The 13,672-nt window shown below is 37.9% G+C and overlaps 1 protein-coding gene across 1 annotated transcript in view; it reads right to left on the reverse strand.

Annotated features, from left to right (window-relative positions):
- The window catches only part of scamp1 (secretory carrier membrane protein 1), a 50,137-nt gene that overhangs the window by 21,583 nt on the left and 14,882 nt on the right, over nucleotides 1-13,672 (reverse strand). The window contains exons 2-3 of the mRNA XM_015365142.2: nucleotides 7,838-7,915; nucleotides 1,830-1,937 (exon numbers count right to left, since the gene is read on the reverse strand). Coding sequence (XP_015220628.1) covers nucleotides 1,830-1,937; nucleotides 7,838-7,915 — 186 coding nt within the window. The remainder of the gene's footprint in view (nucleotides 1-1,829; nucleotides 1,938-7,837; nucleotides 7,916-13,672) is intronic.

Consider the following 13,672-nt stretch of genomic DNA (forward strand, 5'->3'; position numbering starts at 1 on the left):
CACAGTCATGTGTAAATAGAGAATACAGCCGTGGGCTCAGGCAGCATCCCTGGGGGGGACCTTGTGTTGAGGATCAGAGGGGATGAGGTTTTGTTTCCAATCCTCACCACGTGGGGTCTGCCTGTCAGGAAGTCCAGGACCCAGTTGCAGATGGAGTTGCTGAGGCCCAGACCCCTGAGCTTGACCACCAGCCTGCCTGGCACAATTTTGTTGAAGGCTGAGCTGAAGTCAATAATTAATATCCTGACATAGGTGTTCCTCTTGTCCAGGTGCTCAAGAGTGGTGTGAATGGCCAGTGAGACAGCATTGTCCACTGACCTATTATTCCTATAAGCAAACTGCAGGGGGTCCAGGGAGTCTGGGACAATACTGTTGATGTGTCCCATCACCAGTTTCTCCATGCACTTCATGACTACTGAGGTGAGTGCCAATGGAGTGTCATTCGGACATGACAACTTGGTTGCTTTAGGCAGTGGCAAGATAGTAGTCCTCTTAAAAGCACAGTGGGACAGTAGACTGGGATAGTGACATGTTAAATATTACAGTGAAGACAGGGGCCAGCTGTGCTCTGCATCCTTTAAAACACAGGAGGGGATGTCATCAGTGCCGGCAGCCTTGCGCGGCTTCACCTTTCGGAAAGTTCTCCGTACCTCCTGTTCAGACAGCTGCTGCACAAATTCCCCAGGCTCACTGGGCGTTTTGTGTGAAGGGTCCGTGTTGTGAGCGTCAAACCTCGCATAGAAGTTGTTTATTTGGATTAGAATGCACTGCCTACATTAGTAAGAATTAGTAGTATCTTATCCAAGTATGTTTGGTTGCTTGAGAAAACAGCTGTATGTAATATGTTGCTTTTTTTCAGCTTAGCCTTAGCTATTTCAGACTTGGCCATTGAAAAAGCAGCACACCCAGCACAAGAACTATTATTTAACAGTGTTATGTAACCTTTCAAAAACACATTAGAAGTCAATCTCTCCCAGCACACCGAGGATCCTTTACACTGCGCAGATTCTAAACTTTTATAGTACTTTAAATGATCAATTTTCCCCATGAGATGTGTTCACAGTGGGTGTGCCACATTTTGGCCCACTGCAGGCCATTTTCAGCCAGCAAAGACAGCAGGAGGAGCTGTGGACAGCCACTAGGGATGTCTGATGTTCCCTAGAAATAAAGGGCTACAAACAGTGAATTCAGTGAATGTTTTTAGCAGTTTCTTCAGTTATTCTCCTTTCTTGCCCCCATCCTAAATGAGTCCATTTACAAGATAAGGTCATTTATTTCACTAAAGACATTCTACCAACATTAATAAAACTGGGGATTTGTTCAATCATTTCATGTGTGAGGAACACTGTACAGGTACATGCTTTACAGGTTTCTACAGATCACAAACAGCACTAAGTCTGGGCCAACTAGTCTAGGAATTAAGCTAATCACAGTCACAGGAACCTACTCCTAATGTCTTCACAACCCTTACGAAGTAGAGAAATGATATCACTTCATCAGGCAGCACTTTTAAGTGAACTTAGCACAGCATGACAACAATCTCAACAATATACCACACTTCAAATGGTAGGCAGTATGTACTCTTCACACATTTTCTTCTAAGTTCTAACTTCCAATTGGCTCGTTATACTGTGTCCAGGAGGAATTTCAGGCTAATCAGTAACACAACAGCATGCTCAAAAACCTTAAAGCTCTTTTAAGGAACACTGTGTAAAAACCTAGGTTGATGTTTCATTGGAAAAGTTACTTCAGTTTTGAAGGAAACACCATTACCCCACTGGGTGGCTACTGGGCAAGCTTGTAGCATTCAAAAGGCCTACTTACGGTACCTGTGTCTGCTGCTGCTGTGTATAGGGTGGTGGCTCTTCTGTGGGCTTCATGATAGCAGGCTGTGTGTTGGAAGATGGAGGCACTTTGGAAGCAGTGCCTGGGGGTGCCTGAAGAAAAAAAAATGTGAAACTGATTGAAGAAATGCATTTGAGTTTACACCATGATAAGCGTCATTGTGTCTAGTTACTGTCCGTCCAGGGTAGGGTCTTGGACAGGGGTGTCAAACCTGTGGCCTCCCCCAAGCTCATTTGTTCAACCTCAGTGGCAGACGCATGCAGTAAGAAACCCTGGCTGGGATTCAATTCACACCCTGTCTGAGCTTGCACAGCCTGCACTCTACGTTAAGTGCCTTTGGTGGTTAGGTTAACAGGCTAGAGTATACAATGCTCCTCTCGGTTCTCTGCCTCTATCCAATTGTTTGTCATTCAAAAAAAGAAGGTGGGGATAAAAACGACAACTGCAGGTCCTGTGCATACACTTTCTCTAAACTCAACTCAACCGCAGGTGGCTGAATCATCAGAGATCTCTTAAACTGTAACTCGTGCACTGTGGATGTTCTCAAAAGGATATTTTTGAACATATTAAGAAGGGCTTTGGAATTACTTCATAGAAGAAACAAAAAATAATTAATATAGCTCATGATGCTAAAAAACAGGATAATGAGTACTTTATGCAAAATAGGCATCTAGTGAAGACATAGTGAGTGATAATTGCATTTTAAAGGGAAGGTATGCACATAAAACACTCCAAATAAATAATACTATGTACAGTATGTAGGTTGTGCCTTGTATTTCCTAGTATTTCATTTCTAGTATGTATGGCCCACTTTGACATCAAATATAGCCCTCCATAGCAAATGAGTTTGACATCCCTGGTCAAGGTAATGTTCTCTGAATATTAGATGTAATATTTTATGTTGTACTCCTTGATTACTGCGTACTACATATATCACTATTCTGCTGAAAATTGTGTGGACATTTAAGTAAGCAGCTGGTGAAAATAAACCTGCAAACATAAAGAAATTAAAAAAAATTAACTATCAAAAGGCAAGACTGCAATGCACGTTTAACAAGTTGTGTAATATGGGATCAGCGTCACCTGTACACCCGCTTGAGGGATTGATAAGGCAAAACACTCTGATGTTAAGTAGAAAGCAGCCTGGCTTGTTTTGTAGTTTGTTAAGAGTTTTAGGGCCAGATACACAATGAGACTGCAACCAAGTTGTAAACCTGCCAGGTTTGGGACTGTACAAATGCAAAGCTATTTACAAGGTTTCAGGAAATGTTTTATAGGCAATTCATCTTTGCCACCAAGCCAGTGATGAATATTTTATTTGGAGCGTCTTTGCAAAAAAAACAGGCTGCAAAATTGGTTTGTGCAAATGAGGTTCCTCAAATATTAAAATAATACACTAAAGCTGAAGGCAACTGTGACACTTGAAATATTGGTCAATCTGTTCTGAACTTAGGAAAGAGTGTCTTACATGGAAGAGGGATGGGATCAATCCTGAGGAGGAAAAAGCAGCAACAAGTAAATTGCACAATAAGAAAAGAAAGCTCACGATCGCGCTTGTGTTATCAATTGTGCTTCATGCTTTACTGAGCTTTACTATCCTCCCTAAAACCAAGATTGACCTACACTCTTGTAAAGAAATCTCTGTGTAATTTCTGGTTCCTCCAACAACCTCCTGTTCTTTCTATAGATACATATTATATGAATGTGCATTGTTATGTGACTAACACTGAAAAATTACTTTATCTCCTAGACAAATATCCATGGTGAGTTCTTGACTGGTTTATTCTTATGACCAGTTACACGTACATTTTATCAAATTGAGGAAGAAAAATGTGGACTTTGAAACTCCTCATCAGAAAAACATTATTTTATAGCCTTTCTCTCCTCTCTAACACTACTGTGTGGCTATTGCCCGGGTGGGGGAAAAAAATGAATATTGCTCCCAAGTTTTATTCATCCTCTGAAACACACAGGCTATAGACATCAGGTTACCAACCAATAACTTTCCTCAGTTTATTCAAAGAATGTTCACAAATCTCATGCAATGTTTATATTGTTATACTGTCCCATCCATCCATTTTCTAACCACTCAATCCAATACAGGGGTGCGGTGGAGACTGAGTCTATCCTGGCAAACAACGGGCGTAAAGCAAGATACACCCTGGATGGGACACTACTACTAGTATCTCTACTAGCATCTCTTTGGACTATTAGAGGAAACCGGATCACCCAGAGGTAACCCACACACACGCGGGGAGAACATACAAACTCCACACAGACAGCCCAGGTCTGGAACTGAACTTGGGGTCCGAGCTCTGTGAAGGAGCAATACTAACTAATGCACCAAGATGCTGCCCTTCCTGTAGTGCATCAACAGATACTTCAATTTGTATAATTAACGTTTTTATCCTACGCAACACTCATGCAATCAGTGCTTTGTGAAGTGTCCTCACAAAACCATTAATGACAATATGTTGCATTGATTGATCTTTCACAGTAGATCTGATTCCTAATGTTTTTAATTGTGATATCACCTGATGAAAAACAGTCACTGAGAATGAAGAGGCTTAAAAACTCTGTAACACATTCTGAATTTGTTACCAGTTTGTGATTTTCTTTGAGTAGAAAAGATGGGATGGTGAAACCGTCTTGAAAATGTCTATGTTGATTCATTATTTGAAAAGGGGTTTTCAAACTTAACCTAAAATAATTATCCTTTGTAAAAAGCTTAAGCTTTTGGACATGGCATGACTGTCGCTACCCCTTCCTGTATGTCATTTGCTGTGCATCCATTTCATACTGAAAGCCCAGAGAAGCAAGGGGATGTGATTCTGAATGATGACCTGTCACAACCAAAACAACACCAAGACCAAAACATAAAATGCATTTTGCAGTAGCACAAATCACCAACATACAGTACATAAAAATGGATTCTGTTTTGCCTTCAGGGAGAAAAAGTAAGTACATATTGATTTTACCAGAAAAAGACAAATATCTGATTTACACAATTTAAGACTTTCGTCTCAGTCACCAAAGCAGAGCTGGAGGCCTAGGCAGCTTGTGAAAACCAGGCCAGGTCTGTGCAGCATGTACTCATGTCCACACATTTCTGAAAAACAGATTTCCACTGAGGGAGGAGTAAGAAAAATATTATTTTAAACAGAAGTTGCTAAAACAACTTTATTCTGTAAAATATAATTAATTTCATAATTTACAAAGTATTTGGACAGTTTGTCTTCAAAGTTGTTGCTACTTATAATTATGATGGATAATAATATAAGGAAAGCTAGCTTCCCCCCACCCAATGCAGCCATATCCCAACAATGGGAGAAATTATACATTGACAGGCTCATTAAATGACCCTGTGACCATGAGGAATGGTCAACACCTTTTTATGTGGTACTGTATATGCTATGACACTTTGGTTTAAGAGATATAAGATCTTTCCACAGAGTTTAACTTGAGGTCAACAATAGCTGCCCTGCTCAGGCACAATCAAGATTTCAGATCATCGTCTGTTAAATGTAAAACTTTTCAGGGACAGACATTCCTGTAACTCTCTACATGCTGCTACAATGATGGCTTCTGAACCATTATTCATTTACTGCTCTTTTTAACCAATATACGGAGATTTCAATCAAAATTCACTCTTTACCAAAAGCACATTTTTGTTGGTAATAATATTGCAAAACACACAAGTCACCAAGATCGTAAGAACATAAGAAACTGCAAATGAGATGATACCTTTCAGGTGCCATCTAGCCAGTATGGTTATTAGCTGCTACTTGATCTGAAGACCTTGTTCCAGACCCCCCTTGAAACTTTATGATCATTATCAAGATCATAAAGTATCAATGGGATTTAAGACCCTACTCAGTATTGCCAAGATGCAAGCAGATCTGAAAGTCCCTAGAAGTGCTGTTAGCTCTAATTTCTAAGATTATATTTCTGTTTACTAAATGCAAAAACCATTTTCTCTACTTACAGGATATTTGGAATTTTTTCTCCAAAATGTTCTCATTAGAATAGGTGTCTTTGAAAAAGGCTTGATTTGGAGAACTCTTAAGGCACAATACTACATTAAGAGTTCACATTAGTGCACTTTTTCAGTAACATTTGTCCGGTAAACCTCTGACAATCTTACTTACTCTTACTCGGACTGAAATTCCCTTTCATTATGCATATTTCTACTGTTAAAACCATAGAATTCCACTTACTGTAAACAAAGCTAAAATCGCAAATTCATGCAGATTTTCTATTTTAACACAGTTTAGTTTTATCTTAAATTTAATTTTGTTAAAAGAGTTTGGTTTAAAAAAAAATGTAAGCAAGAATAAATCATTTCTGAATTACTTTGTACTAAATATTGTCGAATATGCCAGACAAAAATGTTCACAAAAAGCATAACAATGTTGTACAAAATGAGAGCATGGGGACATAGCTGCTCTGCATGGATTAAATGCCAAAGCCTTATTATCTTGACAGGTCTGACTGGGAAGAAAATGTATCTCTGCATCTGATTTAAAACTATTTTTTAAACCTCAGTTACCTAGAGCAGTAAGATGCTTAGGGTCTGCCTTATTGTACCTGGGTGCCTGGAAATCTTTCAACTACGACAGCTTAATATTAAATACTGGTGAGTGTAACCCAATACAGGATTTTACCTAAACAGCTTTTACCTAAAAGACTGGCTGTACATATCTGTACGAAAAACAGCCTTCTGACTGTGCTTAACTACATATGGATGCAATAGTCTGTTCATGGGAAATAACAGTATTGAAGCCAGGTTATTAGTGTTATGGCTTTATGCTCTGTACACTTATTACTTAAAAACGTCTTGCATTTATTTGCAAATCAAGTTACTTGAACATATCACCCCAATAGTTTACAGTAATCCAGTACATCAATTATTACTTGCAACTCTGCCTGGAACAGTATTAAGTGTCACTTTACAATACTGGATCTCTTTTCATTCTGACTGCGGTAACCACTACGAACTCCCTAATTGTTTCTTTATTAATTTTTCAAAGAGAAACAATACCTTTTCCAAAGTTTGCTTCATTGCAGCTTCCGTCTTTGTGGAAAACACTTTGGAAGTGTTCTTCTACCAACACTTCTGCTATATGAATACTGAAGACTTTGAACACATTCAGGAATATCTATGTGTTAATCCAGGTTTGTGTTTAGTTAACTGTGAAAAATGGTGATGTGGTTACAGGGTTCCCCCTGCAGACAACTGCAATCTTGAATATCAAGTCTGGATTTGAATACAAGGCTTGAGGCAGACTGTATGCATAATGCATCTGTCCTCATTTCTTTCAGAGCTGTGTCATAAAAATGGACATCTAAGCCAGGTACTCAGTACTTAAGATGTACTTAGTCTACAAACAACAACACGCACATTTTTCACAAGACTCGATCAATCTAAGAACATCATTTGGTCTGTCCCTGACATACGATTTTAACAATTCTATTTGCCTGTATGCCCTGAAGACATTTCTAATTCACAACCAGCAGAGGCCAGTCTGTGATCGATCACTACTTAGAAAAATAATTGTAAAGCACACATTCATTTTGACAGTACAGTACACATTTTATTTTTTAGGTGTCTATATTTTGAAAGTACTGATGACTAAGATGTTCACTCCAGATAAGAGATCACAAAAACAGCTGATTCAATACATTTTTATTGTACTGCTTTCAATTTAACGTTTGCATAACTCTCTACAGTAACTCTCTGTTTTATACTAAACCAGTGGGAACACATTTTCTTCAAATTTTCAGATTCTTTAGTTATTATTATAACAACAATACAACAGACAACAGTTAAATCAATATCTTAATAAGCATTGAGATAACCATAGAATTATCTCAATCTGATATGATGGTGTAAAAAAAAAACGTATCGCGAGGGGATGAGAATAACTTTCTAAGGATTTCTTAAAGTGTTTATTGGGTGTTTGGCATTCTGATTAAAACAAAATATACTGACCGTTCGTGCATCAGTAAAGGGATTATATTCTTCCAACCCTGGAGGGGCATTCCTTGTTACTTGTGTCACTGAAGGATCCTGGAAAGAATAAAAAGGATACCATTATACACTGCACATCTTTCTCACTGTTACTAAAGGCAATGTTATTTTCCTGGACAAAATAGCAATATTACTGATATTTCAATCGGGCTCTGTCACCTACAAAGCAATCACTTCAGTTTAATTCACAATGGGAAAGCACTGAACAAGAAATGTAATAGCACACTCGGTGAAGCTCAGTGTTATTCCTAGGAAACTACTGCTTGATGAAACTGCAATTGTCTACATGCATCCATCTTCAGACCTGGATTTCTTCAAGTTGAACAAAAATATTGAATCACGCTTTTTATTGAAAAACCCTAATATGCGGGTTTGAGCTTTAAGCAAAAATGTCTGGAGCTCTCTTGCTTTGTCCAGAAGTTATAACCTAAACTTAACATAACAGGTAGGCAATATGTGAGTTTAACCAACATAACCCTGATCACACAGATGTCTTCCTATATGCAGTGATTTACTTTATGATACAGATATTTTTACATAGATTTTTAAATCAATTATAGCAGCAGGTGCTCATAACAATATATAATATAATGTTTATAATCTGATCAGAATGAGAAACCTAAATAGATAGTTCAGGTGCACCACATTGTACTGTACATGAACATGCACATGAACTCTAACATTAAGTGTTCAACATTCTTACATATTAGGGTCAAAATTAGTATTCACTTTTGTTTTCAAAAGTAAAGGTTACAATATGTGTCCTCGGGGAAGAATACTCGTACTTATCATTTGAGTAATTAGATGAATCAGAAGGAAACATGCCTTACCTTTTTCCCTACCCATTCATAAGGTAAAGGGTAAGCATACGTTCAACAAAGCCCAATAAAAGGCCGGCTCAACTTATAAATCTCAATTTGCAAAGAAAAAATGTACTTAACACACTGTTTGTTCCAAAGCTAGGTTTACAGTCTGTTATAATACTTAGGTCACATTACCTGCACATTTTGCATACCAAGTCAACTGCTTAATCCTTGGTCTTTTCCACACTTAGTCCAAAGAATTTTGTTAATTGCATTTAGAAATGTCTCATATGTATGTGATGTGTCCATGACAGCCATTTTATTAGGGTAGTTTATACTAAAGCTATCAAGACTACTACTATTGACATAATTCCAGGAATGATGACACCCAAAGAAGGCTCCACAGCCGAAACGTTTTCTTTTTTCTCTTTTCAGCACGGAATAAACCTATTAATCATTCGAAGAAAGTGCTAATAGGACAAAGAACACCACTGATATCTGAAGAGCTCTTGTGGAACTTAACTTACTTTTACGAACATAAAACACAAAATTGAACACATTTGGGCCTATATGTAAAAAAAAAACAGGCAGCTCAGAGAATCTAAAATGGTTTACTTTCATCTTCAGTGATGTCCTGCACATTTAATGTAGTTGTATTGTCAGAAGCTCTTCAAAGGTCTACAATATCCATCCAACTATATGACCTGAGCTACCCCAAATACAAATTACAATACAGCGGATGAAGCAATCATAACTACATCATGGACACTCTGCTCCAGGCTCCTCAGGATTAGGCTGCACATGAGAAGATGAAAGCCTCTCTTTTCCCTGTTCTGCTCCCCTTTCAAGGCCCATCTTAAAACCTCACTCTTTAAATGATCCCTTTAATGTTTCCTTGAAAAGATATAATACTACTTTACTGATTGGCTGGGGCTCAGTGATAAAAATATTTGATTATGCTGCATGTTAGGAGACTACAACCATGGAAACTACTCACTGACAGATGAATTTCCCCCGATAAAGCAAATAAAAGTTGTTTTTTTTGTTGAAATGGTGACTATGCTCTGAAATTTGTGAGCATCAGATAGGTTTCCAGCCCACTGGAAAAAGTCATGGGGAAAAGAGTGTGTTAATAAAATAAAATAAAAAAAAACAATCAGTTCAATAAAATTCAATCTTTATCTTCCACCTGGCTTCTTCATAAACTGTGGCAGATTTCACAGGCAGCAAGCACCAGATTGCAGCTACAGGGATAAATCAGTATTGAACAATTACATTTCTTGACATTTTATAATCCTTAGTATTATTCTTCATAAAAGTAATCAAGTGGTGAAAGCCTACTGTTAAGAAAAAAGTCATAATCCACTGCTGCTAACATCTATATTACTCTCTTCCACAGTATATTTAAATCTAAGGCTAAGGCTGTAATTTAGAAATGACAGAGGGAAAATTCTAATAATTTTCTCTGCAAGTCTTCTATAAATCTATTAATAGCCTATTCAAGAGTCAGAGAAGGGTAGAGGAATACAAATGGGGACAATATGCGACTGATGCTTTGATAGGAACCACTATGCAAATAGCTCATGCAGATTACCAAGAGGAACAATGCAGTGAGCCCAGCAGGCTGCCACACACGCCCAATTTCACACCAATGTCAGAATCTCTGACATTCTTATCCGCTATTTGATCAATACTACATCTTCAGCTGAGTGTCTTTGTTAAAAAAAACAGATTGAATGGCTGGGAAAATAACATGACAGTCTTGTCATACCAGCATGTTAAAGGTGACAGAAAATTTCCAGCAGGATGGAATGTGGCTTCAGGCCAGTAACATCGTTCCTGACAGGGGGTGTAGTAACCCAGAGCTTTTTCCAGGATATTAGGGTGCAAGCCGGGACGGCACTGAGGACGACAGCTTGTTGCAGTGTGTGCACACTGACAATTTAGAGTCATTACTATGTTAAGACCAAGGTTGTATTTGCATGTTGGGAGGATGCCAGAACACCCGGAGAAAACCCACTTTCATACAAACTCCATACACCTCTGTCAAGAATCGAAACCAGGACACAGGAGCTTTGACACAGCAGCAATGTGCTGTTCTCAGTTTTACCTAAATTACATTTTCCTAAATGGTAAGCAAGTTCACTGGAACAGCTGAAACACTCTGGGCAAAATTCACAGAAGGGCACGATAATGATATGATAAATCAATTATGTCACCATCTGAACAGGCATTTGTTCAAATACCCGCAGCTTTGCAAATGATGTTGAGCGTTACTTCAATGATACTGAGTTTGTTTTAACAGCGAAACGTTTTGCTCAAAAAACACATCCACGGTACATTTTTAAAACTGAAGGTAAGAGAGAGAGCTCAAGTATTTAGCCAGTGTCACTGCCACATTCTTTTAATATCCATATAACTTGCCATACCTACTTTTACAATGGATAGTATAAAAGCAGAACTGTACTTGATTAAGTACTGTACCATAATGTTAAAGGTAACTTGTCAAAACGTAAGCCCGTAAGGTCTCAAAGATAAACTCATATGTGTGCTTGTACTATATAAACATAATAAGAGTTATGAGAAAAATACTTAACAAGAAATATCGATAAGCATGCAAACAATGCAGATACGTTTTCAAATACAGAACCCTAACTTATACTGCCTCAAGGTGTACAATATGCAAGAACAGAAATACAATTGTGATATCAACGATTTAAACAGTTTCTATCCACATCAGAAAGATGGCTTTTTGTGTTATTAAATAGCTGTGGAAATATTAACAACATGCATACATTTTCCAACCACTTCATTCAATACAGTGTTGAGGGGGAGTCTATCCTGGCAAGCAAGGGGTGCACACTCACACCAGGGTCAGTTTTCACAGAGGCCCATTAACCTACCAGTATATCTTTGGACGGTGGGAGGAAACCAGAGCACCCAGAGGAAACCCACATGAACACGGTGAGAACATACAGACTCCACACAGATAGCATCAGCAGCAATGGCAATAGGGGCAGCATGGTGGTCCAGCAGTTGACAACATTTTCATTTTACAGTAACTACCTTATCAAATCATTTATCAAATGTATGAGTAGGATGTTTAAATGAGGTAAAACCACTTATACTCATCAAATACATTATGGTAGGCATACATATTTATTGGTCTGATCAACATGAATAATCCATGCAGCTAACAGAATATTACTCTGTGGAGACAGACATCTCACTTTTGGCCTGACTCTCCATAACACAGTGTTTACATATCCTATTACAACAGATCTAAAAACAGCTCCATCAAGCTAGAGGTAGGTCATGCTGCAAAAAAAAAAAGTAGGTTTATTTCATTCCCACAAAATCTCAACTTCACAAAATGTAGGGCAAAGATTGTATTATGCAGGTGGCATTAATAGTTCAGCTGTTTGGTAATTAATCATTATTTAATAAACTGTGTTTCTGTTTCATTTCTGTTTCAGAGAAGCCTTTGCTGGAAAATAAAATATTAGTGCTGTACAAGTACTACCAGGATTGCTTCATGAGTGAACATGTTGCAGTTTATTCTAGGTGCACAGCTGTAAATGTTACTACTTGTTGCATAATCAGAAGATTACATTACATTGTGGGAAGTGAAAGTAGATTATGTTTTGAAGTGTAAAAATAAATATCTGAAAGCATATTTCAGCTATACTATAAATTGCTTTGGCCTGTTGGAAAATATTTACAATTTTGTTAATACAATTTCTTCTAGAATGGGACAGTTCTAAACAACAGTTAATTTGGACACAATTCCATCTTTTCATCCTGCAGTTCATATTCAGTTGCTTCTTGACACTACTGTAGATTGCAAACACTCTGATGCTGTACGTGTGCTTTGTTATTTTTTTTCCCCTTCTGAAGCCGTGCTTCTGAGATCAGAACTGTCTGCACTCCAATGTCGATTTCCTTGACTGCAGCACATTTCATACAGAAGAATAATGGACACACTGCTGAAAACGTACTCATGGTTGTTGCAGGAACAGCCTTAATGTCCAAGAAGCAGCATGTCAATCCAGTTCTTTGTGCTTGGTTAAGGGACAAAACATTGCATTTCACACGATAGATTTCTCAGGAAAATCATAGGAACAACAAATACATCCTGGGGTCACTATAATGTTTTACTAACAAGCAAAAATATTTTAACAGTATAAATCCCAACATAACAAAGGTTACAAACAAGAGAAGTCCTTTTAGCCCATCTAGCAGCTCACTGATCCGAAAAACATCATCCAGCCAGTTCTTGAAAGAAACCGAGGAATCAGCTTCAACAACTTGGCTGGGTAGCTTGTTCCATACTCCCACAACTCTTTGGGTAAAGAAGTGCCTGTTGTTCTCATTCTGCTGTTTCAAATGCACTTTCATATACAGTAGCTTCACTTGTGTTCTTTGGCTCCAATCAGAGCAGCTCTCCTTCACAATCGAATCTAGGGTTTAAGCACAGTTTTCAGTGCTGTTCTATCAAACATTTTACCCATGGATCTCATGACAAGGAAAATTTCGTAAAATAAAAATGATACAACATAACATATTCTTTGGTGATTTTGCTTCAATGCTTCAAGATAATGGTCTAGTTTCCAAGAGTACAAGAACACAAAGATGAAAATCTGTTCAAACAGTACAGGTAGCAGGATTAATAATATAAATGTTTCTTTCTTTGTTACATGCATCACTTTAGGACAGTTTTTACAAAGTTGAAGAATACTGATGGTGAAAAGCAAAACTAAACACTAAAAACTAAATAGAGCCAAAACTGTTCAGGTCAGATGAAATTCCATTAAATGAATGTCTCGCAAACATCTGCCATTTTTTCCTGTGTATTTCCATCACTTAAATATTAAACAAGTTCTTTTACTTTCAATGCTGCATGTGCAACAAACATGACCAAAGTTTAAACAAAAGATGGGAAATGAAAAGAAACCAGAGCAGTTTGATCCACCCTCGCATACTGCAAAACCAG

The sequence above is a fragment of the Lepisosteus oculatus genome, chromosome 3 (assembly GCF_040954835.1).
Source record: "Lepisosteus oculatus isolate fLepOcu1 chromosome 3, fLepOcu1.hap2, whole genome shotgun sequence".
Taxonomy (NCBI): Eukaryota; Metazoa; Chordata; class Actinopteri; order Semionotiformes; family Lepisosteidae; genus Lepisosteus; species Lepisosteus oculatus.